At 41.0% G+C, this 23,061-nt stretch overlaps 1 protein-coding gene across 6 annotated transcripts in view; it reads right to left on the minus strand.

Annotated features, from left to right (window-relative positions):
- GPATCH8 (G-patch domain containing 8) overlaps window positions 1-23,061 on the minus strand; it is a 90,688-nt gene that overhangs the window by 52,008 nt on the left and 15,619 nt on the right. For 2 of the 6 annotated variants that reach the window (XM_089532058.1, XM_089532061.1), the window contains exons 1-3: window positions 11,685-11,758; window positions 9,605-9,639; window positions 3,530-3,547 (exon numbers count right to left, since the gene is read on the minus strand). Coding sequence is in view for 1 of the 6 variants with exons in the window: in XM_089532055.1 (XP_089388181.1) it covers window positions 11,685-11,759 (75 nt within the window). In the remaining 5 variants the exon portion in view is untranslated. Of the gene's footprint in view, window positions 1-3,529; window positions 3,548-9,604; window positions 9,640-11,684; window positions 11,763-23,061 lie in introns of those variants that run through there. The other 4 variants (XM_089532057.1, XM_089532060.1, XM_089532059.1 and 1 more) reach the window with 3 other exon arrangements.

Consider the following 23,061-nt stretch of genomic DNA (forward strand, 5'->3'; position numbering starts at 1 on the left):
CTTTAAAGGAGTAAAACTAAAAGCACAAATAGCATTTTTATTTCATCAGAGGTAATAAGGGAGGAAACCTGAGTTGAAATACAGTAGGCTCTTGGTATCTGCTGGGGTTTGATTCCAGGACCTGCTGTGGATACCAAAATCTGTGAATACTCAAGTCCTATTATATACAATGGCAAAGTAAAATGGTGTCCCTTATATAAAATGGCAACATTCACTGGATTGTTGAAGAATGCAATTAGAGAAGGATGTTGATTGTATATCAACAAAAAAGATCTGGGGCACAGCTTAATTCAGAAGGTTTAGCTGAGGGGGGGGCACAGCTTATATACCTTTTGTTATTTATGCAAATCATAGACATTTGTTAAAACTTTTTTTACTCTACAAAATTATTTTTCCATCTAATGAATCATTTAAAAATATAATTGTGAATAAGATGGTCCATCTCTAAAATACTGAATCAAAATGCACCAATAGACACCCCTATAAAAGTGGGCCGAATAAAAAACAGTTATATGCTTTTAGCCTGGTTTTATTCATGCTGTCCTGGGCAACTTAAACTCAGGCTCAGGAAGAAAACATGAAATAAAAAAAAACTTGTTGCCTAGATGCATTAATTAATTGTCATGTTGATCAGATGTTATCTTATAATAGTATTTGCAATTACGAAAAAGTTTGTACATGAAAGAGACAATGGCTTGGGTCCAAAGAAAATTAATTGTGGTCCCTCCACATTTGTTGGAGTTAGGACCCTCCACGAATGTGGAAAAACCATAAATAAATTTTAAAAAAAACACTATTCTTTTTACCTAATAGAACATCTCTCTAGGAATCTCCAGGTCCTCCAGTGAAATTCTATGCTCAACATCTGTCAGAAGTTGATCACAGAATCATGCTGGAAGATCTACAAATGCCTGGAGTAGTGTTTTCTCTAGGTCCTTCTAGGTTCTCCAGCACAACTCTATGGTCAACTTCCAGCAGAATTGCACTGGAGGAATATATCAATCAAAAACACAATCAAAGCTGCAAATGTGGAGGGCCAACTGCATTTGGATTCTACTTAAATGAAGAACTAACTTTTAACATTTATTTCTATGATATCTAAGTGTCCCTAACTTGCTGTGGATCAAAACTGTAATTTTAATGGAAAAGAACAACACACAAAAACAGTACTATTATAGTGGCACTGAAGCGAAAGAATGTAAAGCTATTTGTTCATGAAATTATTTGTCACTTTTCCTATGCTGTATATTCTGCATTTTACTGCACAGTCTTGAAAAATCATCTTCAAGAAAAAAATCAAGTTTAAAAATAGTTTAGTTTTTTGGAAACAAAAAACAGTCTTTGAACTCTCTGTTATACTCTGTAATGCCAAATGACAATCTATTTCTTCACTTCTCCTAGTTATTTGTTCATGGTTCCAGCCAAGCCAATGGACAAACCAAATTTTCCTTTCAAATTGTTTTATTACACTTCTTAAAACAGACTTTGAGAATAGTGGTTCAAACTTTTAGAAAAAGAGACAATGTCCTTGTTAAAGAAAGAAATTTCCAACAGTTAACTTTCTGACAAGGAATACAAAGTGTTAAATCACAAGAATGTTGATATTTAAATTGCGCCAAAAAGCAATTGTAATTTTTTAGCACTGAACAGTAACCTATTTCTGTATAAATCAGTGATACCCCTAAAATATGGGGAAGCTCTTCTTTACTAAAAGTTTGGAGAAGTTTTCAATAAACAAAAATCGCATTACATGGACCAATGGCCTGACTGAGCATAAAGCAGCTTGCTATGCAAGTGTAGCTGTGCAAGGTGAGTGCCTCACATAGATGTAATAGGTTGTAACCCTATCCAAATTTGTTTGGAAATGCTACTGAAATCACTTCTGAATAAAGATGCACAGTCCGCCCTCCATATCTGCGGACTTGCCATCTGCGGATTTCAGCATACGCGGATGGCAAGCCCATGGGGGGGGGGGGGGCGTTGGCAGAGGAGGAGGAGGAGGGAGAAGGAGAAGAGGAAGAGCAAGAAAAGTAGGATGAGCTGCGGCAGGGCAACAGAGGGGGGTAAGAAGATGGAGGATGTGGGGAGGAGGAGGAGGAGGAGGAGGAGGAGGAGGAGGAAGGAAAAGGAGGAGGATGAACAGAGAAGAGGAGGAGGAAGAAAAGGAGGACGAGTGGTGGCAGCATGACGGGGGGAAGAGGAAGAAGAGGAAAGTGGAGAAGGCGAGGTAAGAGAAGGAGGAAGAGCTGCAGCAGCAGCGACAAGGAAGAAGTGAATGAGGAGAAGACGAGGAGGAACAGCAAAGCAGAGAAAGGAGGAGGTGGTGGGAAAGAGAAGGATGAGGAGGAGAAAGAGGTGTGGCAGAGGCGATGGGGGAAGAAGAGGAGGAGGAGGAGAGGGGGAGGAGGCGCAGAAGAGGAGAAAAAAGAGGTACGTCCCTGCTGCCTGCCGCAATGAGAACAATGAAGCTGCCATTGGGGAGGGGGAGGGGGCAAAGTGCAATAGTCCTCAATGGTGGCGCAGCCAAATGGCAGCGCCACTATTGAGTACTATGGGACTTGAGCATCCACGGAGATTGGCGGCCTGGAAAGGATCCCTCGTGGATACTAAGGGCCCACTGTATAGGACTATATTTTTTACTGTGCTAATGGTTAATAGAAACTTTGTTGTCATTCTCTAATAGTGGGGCATGAAATAAAATATTGCAGTGTATCCATACTCTTTACTCCCTTCATTTGAAATAATAAGCTGGTGGAGGCTCAAATAATCCACAAAGGCCCAAAACAGATAGGCAAAAAATGCCAGCTTCGGGCTACATTGGGGGCATGGCGTTTATACAATGCACACCCCGAAAGCAGCTGGAAATCGGGCTGAGCCCATGCCAACTCAGAAAAGCTAGGTTCGGGACTGCGGTGATGGCCCACTTTAGAAGCAGTCCCATGCGGCTGCTGTGATCCCGGCACAATTTTGGCCCATCTGTTTCAAGCCTCAATCCTTCTTTTTTTTCTCCCAATTTTCTAGCCCCTCCATCCCAAGGGATATTCAATAGCCCATAGTTCCTGGAGTGCACTGAACACACTCATATTTCATTGAACTCTTTTAGAAACAGGATGGAGATGCTCACTTTGGAAGATGAGGTTTTAGAGTTTCCATATTTCTGCAAACCATGTGATTCCCCTTTCGTCAGTTGCCATTTCAGCTCAATTTCTTTCACTAAATAAAGGTCTCTTAAAGGGAGTAGTCCAATTACTGCAACACTATATCAAAGCATTTTCATGGATTTTAATATTGAAAAATGCAGCAGCTTTTGGTTAATTAAAGTATATCAGCAGCAGGCTGACCAGAAATTCTGACAGAAAACAGCTGCTTTTGTATCCCCACTCCTACAAAAGGAAATGGTTACTACCCAGATGAGACATTGTGCTTAAGTGTGTTGTGTTATGAATGCACTAAAAAGAAACAGACAAATGAAGCCGTTATGCTATTTCCAAAAGCAGTGCAGGTGGAGTGAAAGCATTTCCATACGAACCTGGCTTTAAAAACTGGGCTGTCAAAAGAACAGTTAAATGTAACACAAAGTAAGAAACTGTCCAACCAACTAATGGTAATTCGTTTTTGTTTTCAATTTGTTTGCTTTGTTTTCAATTCACTGCTTGCAAGTAATGTACTTATTAAAGAAGAATGAAAGCATAAAATAAATACAAGACCAGCTGGGAGTTTTAAGAGCGTTGTGACTGACATAGTGAAAGGGGAAGGAGAAACAAACATTAGAAGGGGGCATGGGGGAGAGAAAAAAAATAGAGGATGGTTATACACATTAGCACGACTTACCAAGCCACTCAAGAGGCTGTGTGTGCTTCAACTTTTAAATTAAAGCAACAGCTTCCAGTTTGTAACCATCTCATGATGATAAAAACACACACTTTGAGGTTTCATGCAACTCTTTACTACATAAAAGGAACATTCAGAGCAAAGAAGTACAATCATTTTTATAGGAAAGACTGTAGGTATGGTTGCTTTGTTAAGATTTCCTTAAGGTAGCATACCCTGAGTAGTAGTCTGGCTACGGTTTGTCATTTGAGGGATGAGAAATAATGAGACAACTTGAAAATACACAGTCCAGGTTAAACTGGTCCCTACCCCACCCAAGAAAAATTGAAAGGAAGTGCTGTCATCTCTTGAGTGGCTCCATAAGGAATGCTGACTGTGCATTGAGGAATCCATAAGCTGGAAGACTAAGTGCTACAGAGGGTGATTCCATGCAAAAGAGGAGGCAAAAAAGAACTAAACAGGGTGGGGGTGGGGATTCCCGAAATAAGACCCTAGAGCTTACTGCATATGACACAATGAAAACAAGAGAGAAAAGCCCAAGAGTAGTGCTACATCATTCAGCGTTTCTAGAAAGCACAGTATGTATAGTGCTTGGCAACTTATAGGCTGATGCTAAATGTCAGATTGGCAGCCCTGTTAAGTTACACACTTTGGATCCAGGGGAGTCCACAGATCGGTACAGAGAAGCAGTGTGGCAAAACCCAAGTCTCCTCAGCGATTGATAATCACCTCCTCTTTTTCTCCCCCTCAACTCAGGAGCCTGGATTGAATTAACCAACCGGAATTAACTTGTCTGCAAGATTCAAGACTCATAAGACATTATCTCTTATGTTTGCAGGCACTCTTTTGGTAGGGACCAAATCTGCCCTCTTCCCCAAGAATGGTTTCATGTATATGGGTCATACCACTGCGTCTGCATCTCTCCCGCATTGAACTAATGCTGGCAGATCCAGAGATGATTAGGTTTTACTTCACTACTCTGTCTGAAGAAGACTGTATATAAATCAGCCTGTCAAGGAAAGTCAAAGCAGTCACATGGCACTGCATCATCCCTAAGAAGCTTCCAAGCCAGGCTGGCCCTGAGCAAAGTACAGAATCTGCAGCTTTATTTCCATTATCATGTTACTTTCACTTTGTTCTCATCTCCCAACTGGACAGGAACAGAGTCTAGCATTCTTCTCTTCACACCCCAAACACCACTTCTTCACAAATTGTATTTTCTAGTTTTGCAACAACTGATTCATTTAAGCACTTTAAATGTGATTTTTTTCATTCTACTCTTTTTGTCTAATTTACTCTCAATTCTGAGGGATGTCACAGTAACTGACATTTTACAAGAAGGTGGGAGTTTAACAGCCAAAGCTACACAGAAAAATTTAGAGGTGAGCCAAGGTCCCAGAAATTAATGCACATGAAGGAATTAATTTAAATAACTGTCAAAAGGTAACAGCTTTGGGTAGGAGGGTAACAATATGGAGGCTCTCCAAGCCCTGTATGTGGCTCATGAGGCATTCATTCCAGCTACCTGAATTGCAGCCATTATTTATTTTTCAAGCTTCAGGCTACATGTCCTGTCAGAAACCTAGGATGTAGTAGTTGGGAAGGTGATGGTGTTCAAACACAAGCTTGATTTAAAGCACAGAAACAGGGGAAAATGCATCCCTAACTGGCAAAAGAACCTGATCTTGCCTATCTGGACATCAACTGTGGAAGAACTCTGTTGTGTTTTTAAACAGTGCTGTGATCTGTAGACTCCCAAATCAGCCTTTACCACCTACCATCAAGCTCTATGTTGTAGCAATACAAGTCAGGATCCCCTCAAATAGATAATGCTGCAGAGCCACTTTGTGAATTCAACTGTGTTCCCAAGCAAAGCCATCCCCAGTAAGATTTCCATGAGTATCTATGCTTCTCTTGGGCTTTATTTAGCTTCTAGATCCAAGAGATTGCAACAGCTTTTTAGAAACTTAAATCCACTTATGTTTTAGAAGGCTTTACTTACTACCGTTAAGCCTTTATGGGAAATCCACTTATATTTCCTGCTGAAAATTGGATTTTATTTGCTGTTGGAAATGGGGGGGGGGGGGGGGACTAGTTTTTAGCACTGAAAAGTAAACAGCAATATTTGATGTTATATTGCTTCCTGAAAGTGGGCAGAAATGCTTTAAGCTTTACTATCACAACAACTATGGCATCTACAACTGCAATCAGAGCAGATTAAAACACTAGGCCTTTGAAAACATTTCACTTTGGCTCATTTGTATATCAGCTCACAGCTGTTTTATTCATGTTGGAAAAAACCAAACTCTCCAAAACACTGTCCAGAGCTGTTGAGGGTCCATTTAACACCTTCTTAATCAATATTCTAGCACTAAAGCAACCAACTCGTGTACATTTTATTGGGAGGAAGTCCCACAGCACTCAATGGTGGCTTACTTCTGAGAAAATATGCATTTAACTACACATGTTTTAAAGTACTCGTGTAAAATATTAATTCAGGATGAGAGAAATCCTGTTTGGACTACTGTAATGTACTGTATGTAGGCTGCTTTTGAAGACTGTTCAGAAACTTCAGCTGGTCCAAACAGCTATAGCCAGGTTCTTAAATGGGGCCAGCTACAGGAGGCATAGAACTTCACTGTTGTAATAACTCCGCTGGCTGCCAGATCATTTCAGGGCACAATTCCAGGTGCTGGCTATGAGCTATAAAGCGGTACCCACTTTGGTCTAGGTCAGCGCTCCCCAAACTGTGCCCTTTAAGAGATTTTGGACTTCTGCTCCCAGAAGCCTCAGCCATGTTGGCCAATATTCTGGGATTCTAGGAGCCCAAAATCCTTTAAAAGGCAGTTTGGGGACCACTGGTCTAGGCTGTCTGACAGAATGTATCACCACATTTGTTCCAGTCTCATGTTCTGCAGACTACTTTCTCTCTGTCTCACCACATTCATAGCCACATCTAGTGAAAACAGGGGAAAGGATCTTCTTAGTGGTAATATCAAGGCTCTAAAACTCCCTTTCTAGAGAAGCTAGGCTGTTTTCCTCTTTGTTATCTTTCATAGGCAACTGAAGACATTTTTGTTTTGGCAGGCCTTTAAAGACCAATTTGTTCATGCAGAAAGGGACTTTAATAATGAGTAGGTAGTGAGGGAGAATGTAAGAGCTTTGTGTATACCTTTGGCATCCTTTTAGTGAAGAGTAGAATCTGGAAGTGTCTGGGGGCAGGAAAGGACTCTGCCACTGAGGGATATTTGGTGCTTGCTCTCACTTCTAATGTCTGGTGGCCTGGATGGAAACACCCAGATTTACCTATCAACCGATGGCCAGCCAGGGACTGGACTTCCCCCAAGGTCAGGTATTTTGCCCAAAGGAAGGCTGAGGATGTAGTCATGGGATGACAGCTAGATGAGCCCCAATCTGGTTGCTCTCCCTGTTGTTATTTCTTCCAGGACTATTACAAAGTAATTAGGTCAATAAAGTGGCCCTTACTTAACCCACATTTGTATCTGGTTTCATTATTCCATGATAGGTCATCAATGGGGTCCCAGACACATGTGGTGCTCAGTGCTGTGGAGGAGGGGGCTACCTCTGATGGCCTCCACATGGAGGAGATCAGAGGCCTTTGGGATCAGTGCAATGCACTGTTTTTTCACCTGCAAGGGGGAGAATCACAGGCATTATAAGGCCTGGCTGCCCCATCACATGTCCCTGTGCAAACCTTGCTTCATAACCTGCTTTCTCATCCTCTGTCAGTGAATAATCATGGTTGCTTCAGGACTGGGGAGGGCTTTCCTCCCCCTTTCCTTGTTGCTGAAGAAAGTTGGGATGATTACCTAAGGTGGTCTTAGTAAATAGACCATCTTCTGGAAGGCAGTGGGGGAGAACGTAAGAGTTCGATGTACACCCCTAGGGTCAGGTGTTTTGTCCAAAAGAAGGCTGAGGAGATAGTCAAGAGATGACACCTGGCCTCATCTGAGCCCTCATCAGGCTGCTCCTTCTGTTGTTCTTTCTTCCAGGAATATTACTATTAGATCAATAAAGTGGCCTTTATTTAATCCAACTTTTGAGTCTGTTCTTGTTAATCTGTGGAATGTCCAATGTGCTTTATTGTCTACATTTGTTATTTTTCTTTTTCAGTTGTAAGCCTGAGGGCAAGGAACTGTTGTTGTTGTTCTTTTATTTGTAAAGTGCCATGTACAGTAATGGTGCTACCTAAATAAATAAATAATAATAATGGTGGTGGTGGTGATATTATTAATAATAATAACAGGCATGCTTTTAATTCCATTGATATTATATTCTAACTTTTGTGTGATGTGTACTTTTAAGTTTTGTAAGCAGCCTTGAATCCTAGAGCTGGGGAAAGATAGGGTTGAAATAAATAAATGAACAAATAAATTGTTGAAAGAACTGAAGATACTGGCTGAAGTAATAATACACAAGATACTGTTACAAAGGACACATTAAATTATGGCAAGCCAGGTGAAGTCAAGATCTTCTTTCATACTCTAATAAAGCTAATGCTAAAAACAAAACACCATCCCAAAAAACCTTGACCTTTCTCTGAACAATAATTTGTCCATCTTTTCAGTTTGGTCAAATGGTGAACTGTAGCTGAAATATTCAGAAAATTTCTTTAGCTCTTTTTTCTCAGCTATGTTCTGATTAGAGAAAATCGAGTTGTTGTTGGTCTAAGAGAATGGACTGGATCTGATTTCCAACTAAAATTACAGTGTGCCCTTTGGAACCAAAGGCTCCAGATCCACAATGTCGATAGACACAGATAATCACATCCCATATTATTAAATGGTGGTGACAGGAACATGTATGGGTCAGTGTGTCCACATTTATGTCACCGCTATTTAATAATATGGGGCATGTTCACCCATGTTTTTTCCTATCTACATGCAGGGGGGCAGAACCCTCCTGGATCCGAAGAGCCCACTATAATGTGACTTTTTCAGCCACAGCCAACTTCCTCAATTCATTTTAAGGATATTTAAATTCTGATAAGCTAACTTTGATCCAACCAATCATAAGACCAAGATGTCCAGGTGGTTACAAAAAAACTAGAAAAAAACAAAGGCTAAAGCATTTCGCACACTGAGAGGGCTACATATTGCAAAATCTGTATTCACAGAAAGGACAGTTTTGAACTGAAACTACATTTTCAAGCTTTGGGACATGTTGCTTATAGAATCTTCAATAAATCTGTGGGCCATAATCAAAAATTTAGGCTCTCAAGATTCTTGCACAGCTGCTGTACTCATTGATCATACATCTCAACAAGGCAGCTTTGTTAAATTAAGTGGAACTTTCCTATAACTGGCTATGTAGGCTGACAGAGCACTACTCACTGGCACAAGAAGCAAAGCTGCTGCAGATCAGAGCCAACTGTCCTGGTACTAATGTCTCCAGCATGGCACGCAATGCTGATCCAATGCGACCTATTCCATGACAGAGGGAAGCTGGCTTTGCATTTCAATTGGAGTGTGTCTGTATGTCTCTCTGTGTACGTGCACAAACAAGACTGAATCAGGTGCAGCTGCATCACTCTTATCCTTCCCACCCCCTCTGCAGCATTATTTCATGTGTCATCAATGACCGCCATGCCTAAGTCTAGCATCATGCCAGCACAATAAGACAGTAGATACTGAATGCAGTGTTCACTGGACCAGAAGAACAGAAATAAGAGAGGGGAGAGGGGAGAAAAGAAAGGAGAAGGAGAGGAAACCCTAGAAAAGAAATTAAAAATGCAGACCGTGCAAATACAAACCAGGTCATGGCTGCTTAGCTAATTTGGGCCAACTGCTGTGGAAGAAAAAATGTCGAACACCCCAAGTTGTGTAAATTTCTGTGAACATCTCAACAAGCACACAAATACGCACACACACAAACACAGGAAAGCAAATATATGTATATATATTGCTTCTTTCCTAATGCTAGAGTTTTTAAAAAGCATTCACAAATGCAATGGTACTGGGAACAGTCTACAGTCAGTAGTCTCTAGGCCAAGCATTAACAGGGCTGGATTAACTTCACAGCTGAGACTACTGCTGAGCAGGACTAAGCTGGAAGACTGACTTTGTGTGGAGAGCAAGCTAAATCAGAAACGTAGCAGGCATTTCTCTTAGAAGGGCCAAATGAGCATGTGCAGTGTTCTGAAAAGTGCTTGGCCATATCTAACTGGACAGCACTACTGTTAGCAAAAATAGCACATTCCCCTGTCATTCAGATATTATCAGGCAAAGGTCCACACCCCTACCCCTAAAGGCAAGCTTAGGTATGCTGACTTTGCAACAATGGAAAATATAAAGGAAGTATACTATTCTAAGAGATCCATAAGTTCAAAGACTCTTTTGAAAAAAGATTTTAGGACCCAGTGGTGCTGCTTCACATGTAGTGCTAGGCACTGGCTTACAAATACACTCTTTGGCGTTGGATTAGCTGAGGTTTATGCAAGGCACAAGGAGGGTCTGTTCATCTTCTAAGCTGCTACACTTCAGGGATCCTTATCCACGTTGGACACCATGAACCACAGGTACAAAAGAACTCCAATTGCCAAGCTTTTTTATTGTATGGCATGTGTCATAATTGTGGCCATAGCAAAAAGGCTATTAATGATAGTCTGGAAGACACTGGCAAACCAACATGGCTCACAGACTGCTTATAAAAACAAAAATCAGAAGGGCAGGGAATGATACGAATGCTCAAGAGTGCATCCCAAGGAAGCATGTGGCATACAATTCCAAAGACAAAACAGAACACTACATGTTTAAAAGTTAAATGCATCCTTTAATCCAGGTGTTGGCAGCTGGCAGAGCTTGATGGGATTCACTGCCCCCCCATGGGAGGGGGGGCACTACCTCTGCTCTAATCCACACCACTCTTTTTCTCTGCAATGCCTCCTCCTCATTGCTCTCTTCTCACCTTTTGTTTACTCTCTAGTTTTAAAAATGCTTTTCCTGGGCCTAAAACAGCATGACGGATCAAAACATGGCAAAACTGCTCCTCCCACACCAGAATGAGGTCTGAAAAATGGCCTTGGGGACTGTGTGCATCTCACAGGCAGCACTCTGCCAACCCCTGCTTTAATCCAGTCCTGAAAATGCTCGGTCTCTCTATGTATTTTGTTTTCATTTCCACAGCCTTCTCCAAAACACTAAGTATCCATCTCATTTCCTTTTGAATTGCTACTCCAATGAGATTACAGCCAAAGCAAATATTAAATGCTGAGATCTCAAAGGCATGTTTAGGCTGCAGAAACTACTGCTACACAGTATAGGGGAGAACAAGCATAGATGTATCATGAGGAAGAGCTCAAAAACCTGACATGCTTAAAACAAACCGCAAATGGGTAAGTGAGCAAAAAGCAACTCTTCTCTTTCCTGTCCTTTTTATGACTGCTACAGGCAGTTTTTGTTTTTTAAAAATTTATAACTGCCATTTATTTATACTAGAGTCTTCTGAATCCTGCCATTTTTGTTCTGCATTCTCTATCACTGGGTCAAAGAAAATCTAAACTAAGGTGGATGGAACATATTTTGCCACTCATTATTGACCCAATTCATGCAATTAAAAAAAAAAAGGGGGGGGGGAATTTGATATGTGACATGAGCTTCTATAAAGAATCACAAAATTACTTTCTTTGTTGTTGTTTTTTAAAAAGTTTCTTAGATTTGATAATTAGTGACTTGCCTCACTTTAACATTAATTAAACACATTCAGATATATTATCAGATACCTTCAGTTGCTTATTCTAAAAATACGATCAGTCTAGGCTAGTGGAGCTGTCAAAGAACAGGTGAATACTATCTGACCTGCCAGGGGCTTGAGAGCGAAAAGTGATTTCTTACCGATTCTATAGGCTTGTCTAAAGACGCCTGTTCAATCTCCAGATGGCCTTCTTCATACTGATCAAAGTGATTACCCTGCAAGGAAAAAAACAACAGACATTACTTCTTCCATGAGGCACAAACCATTTTTATAGTTAAAAGGTCCATGAACAGGAAAGTTAAACAGGAAAAAAAGGTTTGATTAGGTAATATGGAAGGAGGCAAATGATAGGGGGAGATAAATAGGAAGAATACTGTACTGTATATTGATGACATGAGTAGGACTTAGGAAGCCAAAATGTACAATTGCAGCATGGCTTAAAAACCTTGCAAAACGCAACTCGATTATAGGGTAATAATGACAATGATAACTATACAATGATATATACAAGATTTCACTTTTATATTCTTCATTCAATCTATATTTAATTTCGCACTCCTCATTTTGCTTTATTGTGGTAATACCATTTTAAAAAAATACTTCTTTAATGATGTACAGAAGATTTCTCTTTCGTGTCTCTTGGGGTGAAGCAGATGGGGCAAAAGGAGCAGCCAAATGCCATTCTGGCCCTGATTATTCCAAGACCACAGCGACCGGATGCCATGGTCCCAAAGTCAGCTGCTACCCCAGTCCCAAACACACTGCCAGAAGGAGCGGCTTCAAATCACCTTAGGCAGCCTTGGAGTGACTTCTGGGCAGTTTGGGGGTGTGCGTCATTTGAACACCAAGCTCCCAAAGCACCCGGAAGGCCTCACCTAATCACATTACACTTTTCTTGTTTGTTCCACATTGACAAGATTTGTAAGTTTCATTTCACTGATGCAGAACTATCCAACAATGAAGGATTTATACTATTAATTTCAGAGGAAAAATGTTCTTTGAGTATGGAACCGTTAAGTATTTTCCAGGCCATTCCAGATCCTCAATATAAGCCTTACCCCAGGCATCTGAGCTAGCTTTCATTAAACCAATATCAAGTCAGAACTCATCACATTTTCAAACAATTTCTTTTGCTGACCTTGTGTATATGCCTTCAAGTTGTCTGTAAATCTATGGTGACTCCATGAACATAGGGTTTTCTTAGGCAAGGAACACTCAGAAGTTGGGTTGCCAGTTTCTTCCTCTGAAATATAGCTTACTGCACCTAGTACTCGTTGGCAGTCTCCCATCTAACCAGGTACTAACCAGGGCTGACCCTGTTTAGCTTCGAAGATGAGATAGGGTCTGGTAAGCTTAGGGTATAACTGGCTATCAAATGTTCTATGATCAACAATCAACATCAAGTCACTCAAGAACATTAACTGCCCCAAAGAGCATTAGACAGATTGTTCACTAAAAGTGCATCATTATACTCAACATGGTTGTACTATTTCCTCATAACAGCTCTTCCAGAAAGCAGGTAGATTTGGTTCTTTTCAAACATGAGCTTCTGATAATTCTTCAATCATCAAATGGAGAAATTTGTAGAATTCCAAAGCTTGTATGATCACTTCAAAAGCTTTCATGTCAGTTAAAAAAACTTCACATGTTGTTTGTTTAAAGAAAAATCAGAGTTGCTCTAGCCATCTGTGCAATTAAAATTCAAATTAAGCACAGAATTTTGTACCCTCTGGATTTCAGTGTTTGTTTTTTAAACAATGAAGGCAATGAGGTTTCTAGCATCTGCGCTTAGACAGGGGAAATGCTAGGGAAATATGTGAACCATGCCCGGGGTAATCTCAAATGTTGCAGAAGGTAAGGATAGAAAATTCATACAGACCACCAATCCTTCACTTTCAAACTATTCTTTATTCTAATATTTGCTGGTCCACACTTAAGACGTACGGATAGTTCTAAATCCTGGATAATGAAAACTTCAGAAACATTCAAATTCATATTTCTAGATCATTTCTTTTTTATGCAGCAGAAATGGGCAACTATGGCCCATTACAGACGGGCCTTAAAGTGCGCGCTCTGCGCATGCTAGGGTTACAAAGGGGCGTCCTTTCCAGATGCCCCCAACCTGAGCACGCGCGGAGTGCGCACAAAATGGCGGCTGCCGTTCTACACGGCCGCCGCCATTACGACGTCACGACCGCGCTGCCTCCAAACAAGGTGGCACAGATGTGACGTCCTTGCGCTGCACAAGGGCGCTTAGAGTGCCCTTTATGCAGCGCAAGAAGGAGCTCCGTTTCAGAGCTCCTTCTTGGCTTTGCGTCGCTGGGCGCAGCCTTCAGATGGCTGCGCCAGCGCCGTGGAGGAGAAAGGGGCCAAGCAGGGTGTCCTTGGGGCTTGAAGCTCCAAGGACACCCCTTTTGCCGCTTCCCCCGCGCCCCGGAAAGCGGCGGATCAGGGCCTCAGCAGCTGACGTTCTGACCGCTGAGGCCCCGATACAGCGGGGAAAGGGGCGGGTCCAAACGGGCGGTCTGTAACCCGCCTGTGTCTACAATTCCATCAGTCCTGCCTTGCCAATGTTGAAGAATTATGGAAGCCGAAGTCTAAAAATATCTGGAAGAACAGAGTTGCCCATTCCCAGTTTACCAAGTTTCTATTCTTATTTCATAACCATCCTATGAGTTATAAATAGGAGATGGCTCGTACACATTTAGTGGTCTTTTGTGAGTGGTTGGAGGTGTGGTATCCAAGGTCTACGGCACATGTGTGTGCACAAGCACATACTTTTCTGCATATATTGTAATATGCAACTGACTAATCGGCAATGATAAGGACACATATTAAATGAACCTAACTTCTAAACTGTCATCCCAAATATTATGTCCAATATGGATTTTTCTGAAATAACTAACTGTTATGACTTGCTTTACATCTGATGAAGCAGAGGCATGATTATAAAAGCTCATGGTGCAAAAATCTAGTGAGTGTATGATGTCTCTTCCTGAGTCTGATACTATTCAACATTTAAGATGACTGAGTTTATTAGAAGGGAAAACAGTAAGTTTGAAAGCACAAGAAGGAAGGAGAATTATTATCCAGAATCTTGAAAGTCTATCAATCCCAGGTTTGAGATTTCTCCACTAACAGCCTTCTGTTACTTGCCATTAATGATTGAGCTCCTATTTGCATGACTGGTCTTATTTATGGAAAAACTAGCCTGGCAACGAAAGACTATTAAAAAGTATTAAGAGCTAAAATACGAGAGGATACTTCAGAACTGAAACAAGCAACAAAGATACCAGTACAACCTGGGTTCTATTTTAAGAAGTTATATTATACATGTTTCAGATGCCACAGAAAGCTAATAAAAGAGATTAGCATTAGCTACTTCCCTGGGAAATCTACTTTATAAGTAAGAACCCATTCTCTTTTAAGACTTAAATTGTGGTACATTGTTTAAGAGAAGACAGGAGACACAGTAGCTCCACATACAACCATCATGCATCCCTGTTTTCCACAATGTTGCTTTCCTTCTTCCAGATTTATGATGTCAGCACCTATTAGTCTGTGCTGTGGAAATACAGAACAATACAGTACTACTGGCAGTCTGCCTATCCTTGTCTTTTCACGAGAACAAGAGGGAGGAAAGTACAGTAAGAGAAACTCAAGGCAAAAAGGAGGGAGATTAATACTCCATGAACTTTTCTTTGCAAGGCTTGAACCTAGGACATTACTCTTGACCAAGTCAAGCGGTTTCAGAGGAGTCCTTGCAGCCCAATCTGGAAATGTCAGTGATTGAATCAGGGATCTTCTACAGGCAAAGAACATGTTCCCACCACTGAACTACAGTCCATCTCCAATAGGACCAAGCATGTATTTAACCCCTTCAAACTGATTATTTGACATTAGAAAGGGCAGAAAAGGAACTAACCCAGAAATTTTATGGCACAACATTATCTATTACATTATGCCCTATACATTAAATTAGGGTTCAGAACTGTATGGGCTACATGCGGCTCAGCAGAATCTCATGTAACCCTCATGCCTCCTCAGATAGTGTCCCTCCAAACTTCAACCACTATTTTTGAGCCAAAATATATATTTCTGGGTTGACAATGACTTCTAGGAGGCACAATTTAGCATTCGATTACTCTTTCATGAATCTTGAATTCATTTGGAAACGTCCACAAGACTTTTCAACATAGTGTTGCTTGTGGTCTGGAACAGCCTTCTCCCGGATATAAGATATGTGTCAGCAGTTAGTATCAAAACATGCTGAAGGCCTTTTTGTTTACTCCAGCACTTGGTGGTTTTATGAAGTTAGCTGTTAAAGTTTTTGTTTTGTTTTGTTTTTCATCACTATTTATGCTGGGGAATCTAGGATTTTGTTACTTTTGAACATGATATTTGGAATTTTTGCATTTTTATGCTACTGCTTTTGTGCGCTACCTGAAAATAAAAGATGATATGTCAATAGTGAAAATGCAGCTGTCCTTCCATTTTCGCAGGAGATCCGTTCCAGAACACACACACACACACACACACACACGAAAATTCGCAAATATTCAAGCCCCATTGGCTTGAATGGCCATGTGCTCCTGTGCATGCGCCATTGTAACCCACTCCGCTTGCCAATCCACAAAGGACCGAGATTGTGGACTCAAAGTCCACGGAAATGGAGGGATGACTGTATTGAAAATAAAAGTACTGTACACAGTATATATAAAGAGAGAGAACCAGTGTGACGTACAGTAGTTGTTTGGGTGTTGGACTATGTCTCTGGAGACCAGGGTTCAATTCCTCGCTCAGCCACAAAACCCACTGGGTGACCCTGGGCAACTCACACACTCTAAGCATCAGAGGACTGGCAATGGCAAACCCCCTCTAAAGAAACTTTACAAGTAAACCCCATGATAGGGTTGCCATAAGTTGGAAATGATTCAAAGGCACACGACAACAACAAATATGTAAAGAATATGGATATTATACTCAAACATTTAATTGGGAATTATATAACTGGAATTCTTGTAAATACTTTAATAACTTGATAACCCATTCTTCTTACCTCAAAGATAGGGCACAAATCACATGTGGGACATGTGCACTTCAGTTAAGGATTGTCATTCTGAGAAGCTGGCAATATTGCTCATTGCCTTTAGATTCTAGCATGCTGGGGAATATAACAAAAAGCACAATATTTCAGAGTTTAAAGAACTTCCTACTGAGAGATGATAAGCATTAGGGGCAAAAATAAGCTGAATAAATCAGAGGCTGACAACTGGAGAGAGGTCTGTGTGATACAGATTTGCCCAAGCCCAGGAATTTAACACAATGCAAAATCGCTGAGATTGAAAACAAGTTCTGCAGTAAGCACAAATGACTCATTGGTACCTTTTTATTACTGCCTGGTACTTGTACACAAATTCTGCTTCCATTAGCTGCCATTTGGAGGACATTAAGTGCAAAATAACCACAAAGAACAGTATGTTAAACAAAGCTAAGAAAGTGGAAGAAAGCAATATTCTCCCCACATGTTAAGCGTAGATAATTGATAAACTCTGTGCTAGGGTGAGAATCATGTGCTATGCCAGATGTTCTTCACAACTGGCTAAGCTGACTAGGTCTGCTGGGACTTCTAGCCCAACAACATCTGTCAGATTACATGCTTCCCATCTCTGGTCTATGTACACAGCTGGCACTGCCACTTTAAAACTGGGATCAAGGAACTGTGAAACAATCATATGGTGATAACTGATCCTGCAGGGGAGGGTTGAACAAAAAATTATCCAACTGACAAGAAACAGTAGCCAAAGGCTCCAAAACAGTTACCACAGTTTACCAAGCACACCGTGAAAACAGCATTGCCTGTGCTGAGTCAAATTCAATGGCTCTACTGGCCTGATCATCACTTGTATTGATCAAAAATGACAATCTGCCCGCATGATAGAATCCTCTTTGTTTTCAAAAATAAACTAAATACAGTACAACATGATTTCTGCTTGGTGTACAAACACTGTGGAAATTCAGGCACAAACAGCACAAATGCTGTATATTCAGCCTTAGCTGTAAACAGACAAAAATAATATTGAAGCCACAAACATTTGCCTACTAAATTCACTTTTCCACCAGATGATCTAACAAAAAAGCTGAAACTTACAATATGGAAGCATTACTTCTTTTACAGATTTATACCAGAAAGGCAAGTAGTACAACACAAAGTATGAGGCTGAACAAGTCTGGTCATTACACTTAAAGTTGACACATATGCCAAAATGAAGTGCCTGAGAGACTTGGAAATGGAAATAGAGTGTTTTACCAATTCATCTCTCTTTCACAGAAACAGACTTTATACCAGTAGCTCTGGTCTGACATGAAGTGACAGCAGAGATTGCTGAAGCAGGAAGAGGAGGTAAGCTGAAGTGGCCATCTGCCCCCATTAAAGATTTCCACCTCCCTGCAAGAGAAAGCTATGCCTGTGTCTACATACGCACACAAATATACAGGTATCACTTTATAGGCATGTCTCAAAATAGATTTTCTGCCAGAGCTGGATTAATATTTCAAATTCCTTGGTATCAGAATCAAGTTGTCAGAAGGCTAAACAATCCAGATACCTGGGATCTTTCCAAACCCATCCCTCAGAGTATGTGATCACAGAACAAATACACCATGGAAAGGACAGCCACTTGTTTGTTGGCAGTCTCCCACCCAAATACTAACTAGGGCTGACCCTGCTTAGTTCCAAGATCAGATAAGAGCTGGTTCCTTTAGGGTATTGAGGCCTATAAAGCACCCCAAAAAGAAAGAACACATGTAATAACTGCTTTGAGGGGAAAAAATTAATTTAAAAAACTAAATTTTAATTCTTTTTTTAACCATGTATTTTTACTAACACTGAGTCCCAGGTAACATGAAACCTTCAGTGATGTTGTAATGTTGTCAATGTTAACTGTTCAACCAGATCACACATTACACTACAGGTGTAATATTGTTTTATTCCTGAATCTCTCCCAGTTCACACATAACCTCCCATAACCAGCATTCTGGATGTATACTTGTAGGTAATATCAGCAGCATCATGGAAAGGAAAAAAGCATCCAAAGGCATTCATGAAATGAAAGGCTAAGGGTTTCAATGGCCTCTTTTCAACTGCAAAGAAACACTTCTCCAGGGTATTTAGAAAGGCAGAATAGGTATCAACACACCCCTGCACATAATTTTAGCATAATGGGCAATTTGCCCTTAAGATGACATCTTGGGGTAAGCACACTACCAGGTCCACAAAACTGATAGAGGGCTATGGTGCATAATGGAAGAACTGGTGGCTTGACAGGAAGTGTATGCAACATTTTGTTTCATTTAGCATGATTTTTAAGCCTAATTTTAAATAGCAAAAGCAAATAGCAATAGCAAGTACATTTCTATACCACTTATCAGTGCACTTAAGCACTCTCTAAGTGGTTTACAATGTGTAAGCCAATTGCCCCCAACAATCTGGGTGCTCATTTTAGCAACCTCGGAAGAATGCAAGCCTGAGTCGAGCTTGAGCCCCCTTGGCTGGGATTGAACTCGCAACCTTATGCTTTGGGAGTGTGTGGCTGCAGTACAGGCATTTAACCACTGCGCCACCAGGGTTCCTTAAATCATTCTAAAATTATCTTAAAATAAAAGGCAATTCTGTTTTTAAAGGTAAGCTGTCTCAAAATGAAATATGGGCCTGTTACAGACTGCCAAAATAAAGCTGCTTCAGGTCTCTTTGGAGGTATGCTGTTTAAATGATGCATGCATCCTAAGAATCCGGAAACTGCACCAAAGCTGCACTCCAGTGCTTAGGAATGGAGTGTGGCTTTGGCACGACCTCTGGACTCTTAGGACCCATGCATCATTTAAATAGCATACCTCCAAAGAGACCCGAAGCAGCTTTATTTTGGCAGTCTGTAACAGGCCATGGTTTCAAACACAAATATTCAACTCTGTATATCTATTAAAGCAATATTACCTATATGATAAAAGAAAAGACTATGGAGAAGCCATATTTTCCTTCTGGGGTCTTCTGTAAGTGATACTTTACGTCATGCATTGTATTTGAATGCTTATGACTGTCAGCCAAACAGACTTGGTATTTACTTTATAATTCATGGGAAAATACACATACACACACCATAATTACCATTCTTGTTTCTGGAAACTTTTAGGAAGCTAAGCCACAACCTAGCAAGGGTCTTATTAGCTCTGTTTTCAAGTATACAACCTCACTTAATACTCTTGTATGTGTACAGATCCAAAGACAAAAACATTGGCCTGTTACAGACAGCCAAAATAAAGCTGCTTCGAGTCGCAGTGGAGGTATGGCGTTTCAATGATGCATGCGTCCTAAGAGTCCAGAAGCAACACCAAAGCCACACTCCTGTCTGGAGCGTGGCTTTGGTGCAACTTCTGGACTCTTAGGATGCATGCATCATTGAAACGCCATACCTCCACTGCGACTCGAAGCAGCTTTATTTTGGCTGTCTGTAACAGGCCATTAGCTTCACAATCAACCCTTATCTCATAGTAGCTCTAACTGCATTATATTAAAAACTTCTGGGTTTCATAACCAGCAGTTTTGGTATACATTCCTCAGTAAAACAGTCATCTTATTTAGATGACCACCAATATGTCTGCCCAGCAAAATCCAACACACTCTAATTCAGGCAAAACAAATGTTTTGAAACAGGAAACGTGATTTTAAAAATAAAATAAAAACACAATTTTGAGGACTTTAATCAGACTTTAGCTCAACCCCCAAAATGGTCAGAGTCTTTCCAGCAATTTCCAGTATTTTAAAAAACTTTTTAGTTTTAATTTGATTATTTTAATTGTTTTTAAAGTGTTGTTTTAATATGTGTGTGTGTGCCTGTATATATATATGTTGTGAGCCAAAAGGCGGGATAAAAATAAAATAAAATAATTTAGTATAGATTACTATTACCTAAGATAGCAATGTAAGTCAAAACTACCAAGTCACTGAACTGCTATCAATTCCCAGCCATCTGGGGAAGGGGGCATGTATGAATGCTATGCAGACTTGTATCTAAGTGCTTGTACCTGTATCCAAGTAGCAAGAAACCATAGGGATGGCACAAAGTTATCTCTTGTTTGATGTATTAATCCCAGAAAGATGATGTCTTGAGGCAGGTTTTGGACTGGTCAAGGACCATGAAGTCAGATATTAATCCAAACAAGATGGAGGCACTGTGGTTAGGCAAGCCATCAGATCTGGATGTAAACATCCTACTGGTTCTAGAGCAGGGGTAGGCAACCTGCGGCCCGCGGGCCAGATGCGGCCCGGCAAGGCCTTGGGACCGACCCCAGCCTGGTCCTGCCGCCAATTGCCACCGGGGCCTTTGGGGGGCAATTGTCTATAGAAGCCTCAGAAACATGCATTTATATTAACATTTTTTTAAAAATCAGCAAATTTTTTCGCGCATCCTCCATTTTTTTAAAAAAAGTGTCTTCTATTTGAAAATTTTGTCCTACATTTTTTTCTGGTTTATTTATATATTTAATTCTTTTTAAAATTATTTAATTATTTATTTCTTGGCTTCGGCCCCCCCGTTATCTGAGGGACAGCAACCTGGCCCTCGGCTCAAAAAGGTTGCCTACCCCTGTTCTAGAGGGAGTAAAACTACTTGTGGTTTGGGAGAGGGATCATGGGCTTTCTGCTATATGTGGAAGCACAGGTGACTAGGGTGCCTATGGGAGCCTTTTATATGAACTCTCATCATATTTGAACAGATCTTGTCCCTATCACTTACACTCTGTTAGCATCCACATGAGACGACAAGGTAATGCTCTTCACTTGTTACTGCATTAGAAAACAGTTCAGAAGCTTCAGCTAATGCAGGATGCAATGGACCTGATGCTTTTGTGTTCAAGGTGTTCACATTAGCTGAGCCTTTAATTCTCACCTCAACTCAAAGTGGTAGTACTGTTTTCTTAAAGTCCTAAGCCCTGTGGCACCAAGTTACTTAAAGGATTATCTATCACCATATGAATCAATCCAAACATAAAGATCAATTGCAAATGCCCTGATCATATGCATACTAGTGGAAGTAGCTATGGCGGGATACACACCGCCATTTAGTACGTATAGAATACGTACTAGGGTTAGGAAGGGGCGGTGCTTCCGCACCCCCCTAACCCTAGTACGTATTCTATACGTACAAGATGGCGGCGCCCCTTTCACATGGGCGCCGCCATCTTTGCGTATCGGACGCTGAGCGTCCGTACGCGTCGCGCCGCTTGTGACGTAGCGAGCGCGCCCCTGGCGCCTCGCTACGTCGCAAACGTGACGGTAAAAGAAGCTCCATTTTGGAGCTTCTTTTTCGGTCCACGCGGGAGTCGGGCCGTCTGAAGGCTCCGGCTCCCCTGTGGACCTACTGGCGGCGGCGGCAGACCGCCGCAAATCGGCGGTCTGTACCCCGCCTAAGTGGGCAGAGAAAGACTGGTGATCCCTTATTTATGGACCTCCCTCTTCCACTATAAAATTAACTTAATTCCTACTTTCCATTTCGCAAGATCTAAGAACATTCTTAATTTCAGCTGGCTTTTAAGTAAAAAGCCAGGTTAACGTTTCCATTGTTTCATGATTCTTTTTAGTGGCTCTGTGTAAGGCTTACAGAACTTATGATGGAAATAGCTGGCCAAAAATGGTTTCTATTGATTGGTTTTCATTACAGAATCCAAAATTCTCTTGCTTGACTTGTTGCTCACTACATAGTGAAAGCCAGGCTAAGATTTTCATTTGAACTCCTCACCCCTGCCCTGCCACTGCTTTTCTCCATCTCAAGCTTAAAGTGATTTTCATCATCTTCTTTCTACCTTTTCTGCATTTGAGCAGTCACAATATGTAGCATACGCCTTCTCAAATATCTTCCTCCTGCTCTGAATCTACTGCTAAATCCCCTCTAGCCCACAGCCCATCACTTCTCTCATCATCTCTTCCTTGCATAGGCACATCTAACTCTTCCTCTAATCCTTCATTGTTACATATCTACTATTTCTCGCTGACTGTCCAGATGCATTTCCAATGTCCATGTAGCTTGTGCAATCTGAAAATGTGGGAATGTTTCTTGGGCAAATGGAGCTTATCACCTGCAGTGTCAACCATAATTTTTCCTAGCTGAGGAAAATCACAAAGAGGTGGAATTGCTTAGAGGGTAGAGAGTACAAATGGGAGAGGTCATAATGCCATATGTTTATTAAAGAAACTCTCCTTATATTCCAAGTTCTGAATAATTACCAACCTGTTTCAAATGCAACCTTTTATGGTAGAATACGCAAGCACGTGCTGGCAACTGAACTGAGTTTCAAGCTACCGTGTTTGCCCTTGTGGGTAACCTACACAAGGAACAGGAACAGGATGATGGAGTGCAATCCCAATTGATTTTGCTGAGCCTCTCAGTGGCTTTCAATGTATCATCCCATGCCAAGATATGATTAGAAGGTGAAGGTGAGTCCCCACTACCACATGGTTCCACA

Source organism: Sceloporus occidentalis, unplaced genomic scaffold, assembly GCF_023333645.1.
Source record: "Sceloporus occidentalis isolate IW3139 unplaced genomic scaffold, rSceOcc1.0.p SCAF_7, whole genome shotgun sequence".
Lineage (NCBI taxonomy): Eukaryota > Metazoa > Chordata > Lepidosauria > Squamata > Phrynosomatidae > Sceloporus > Sceloporus occidentalis.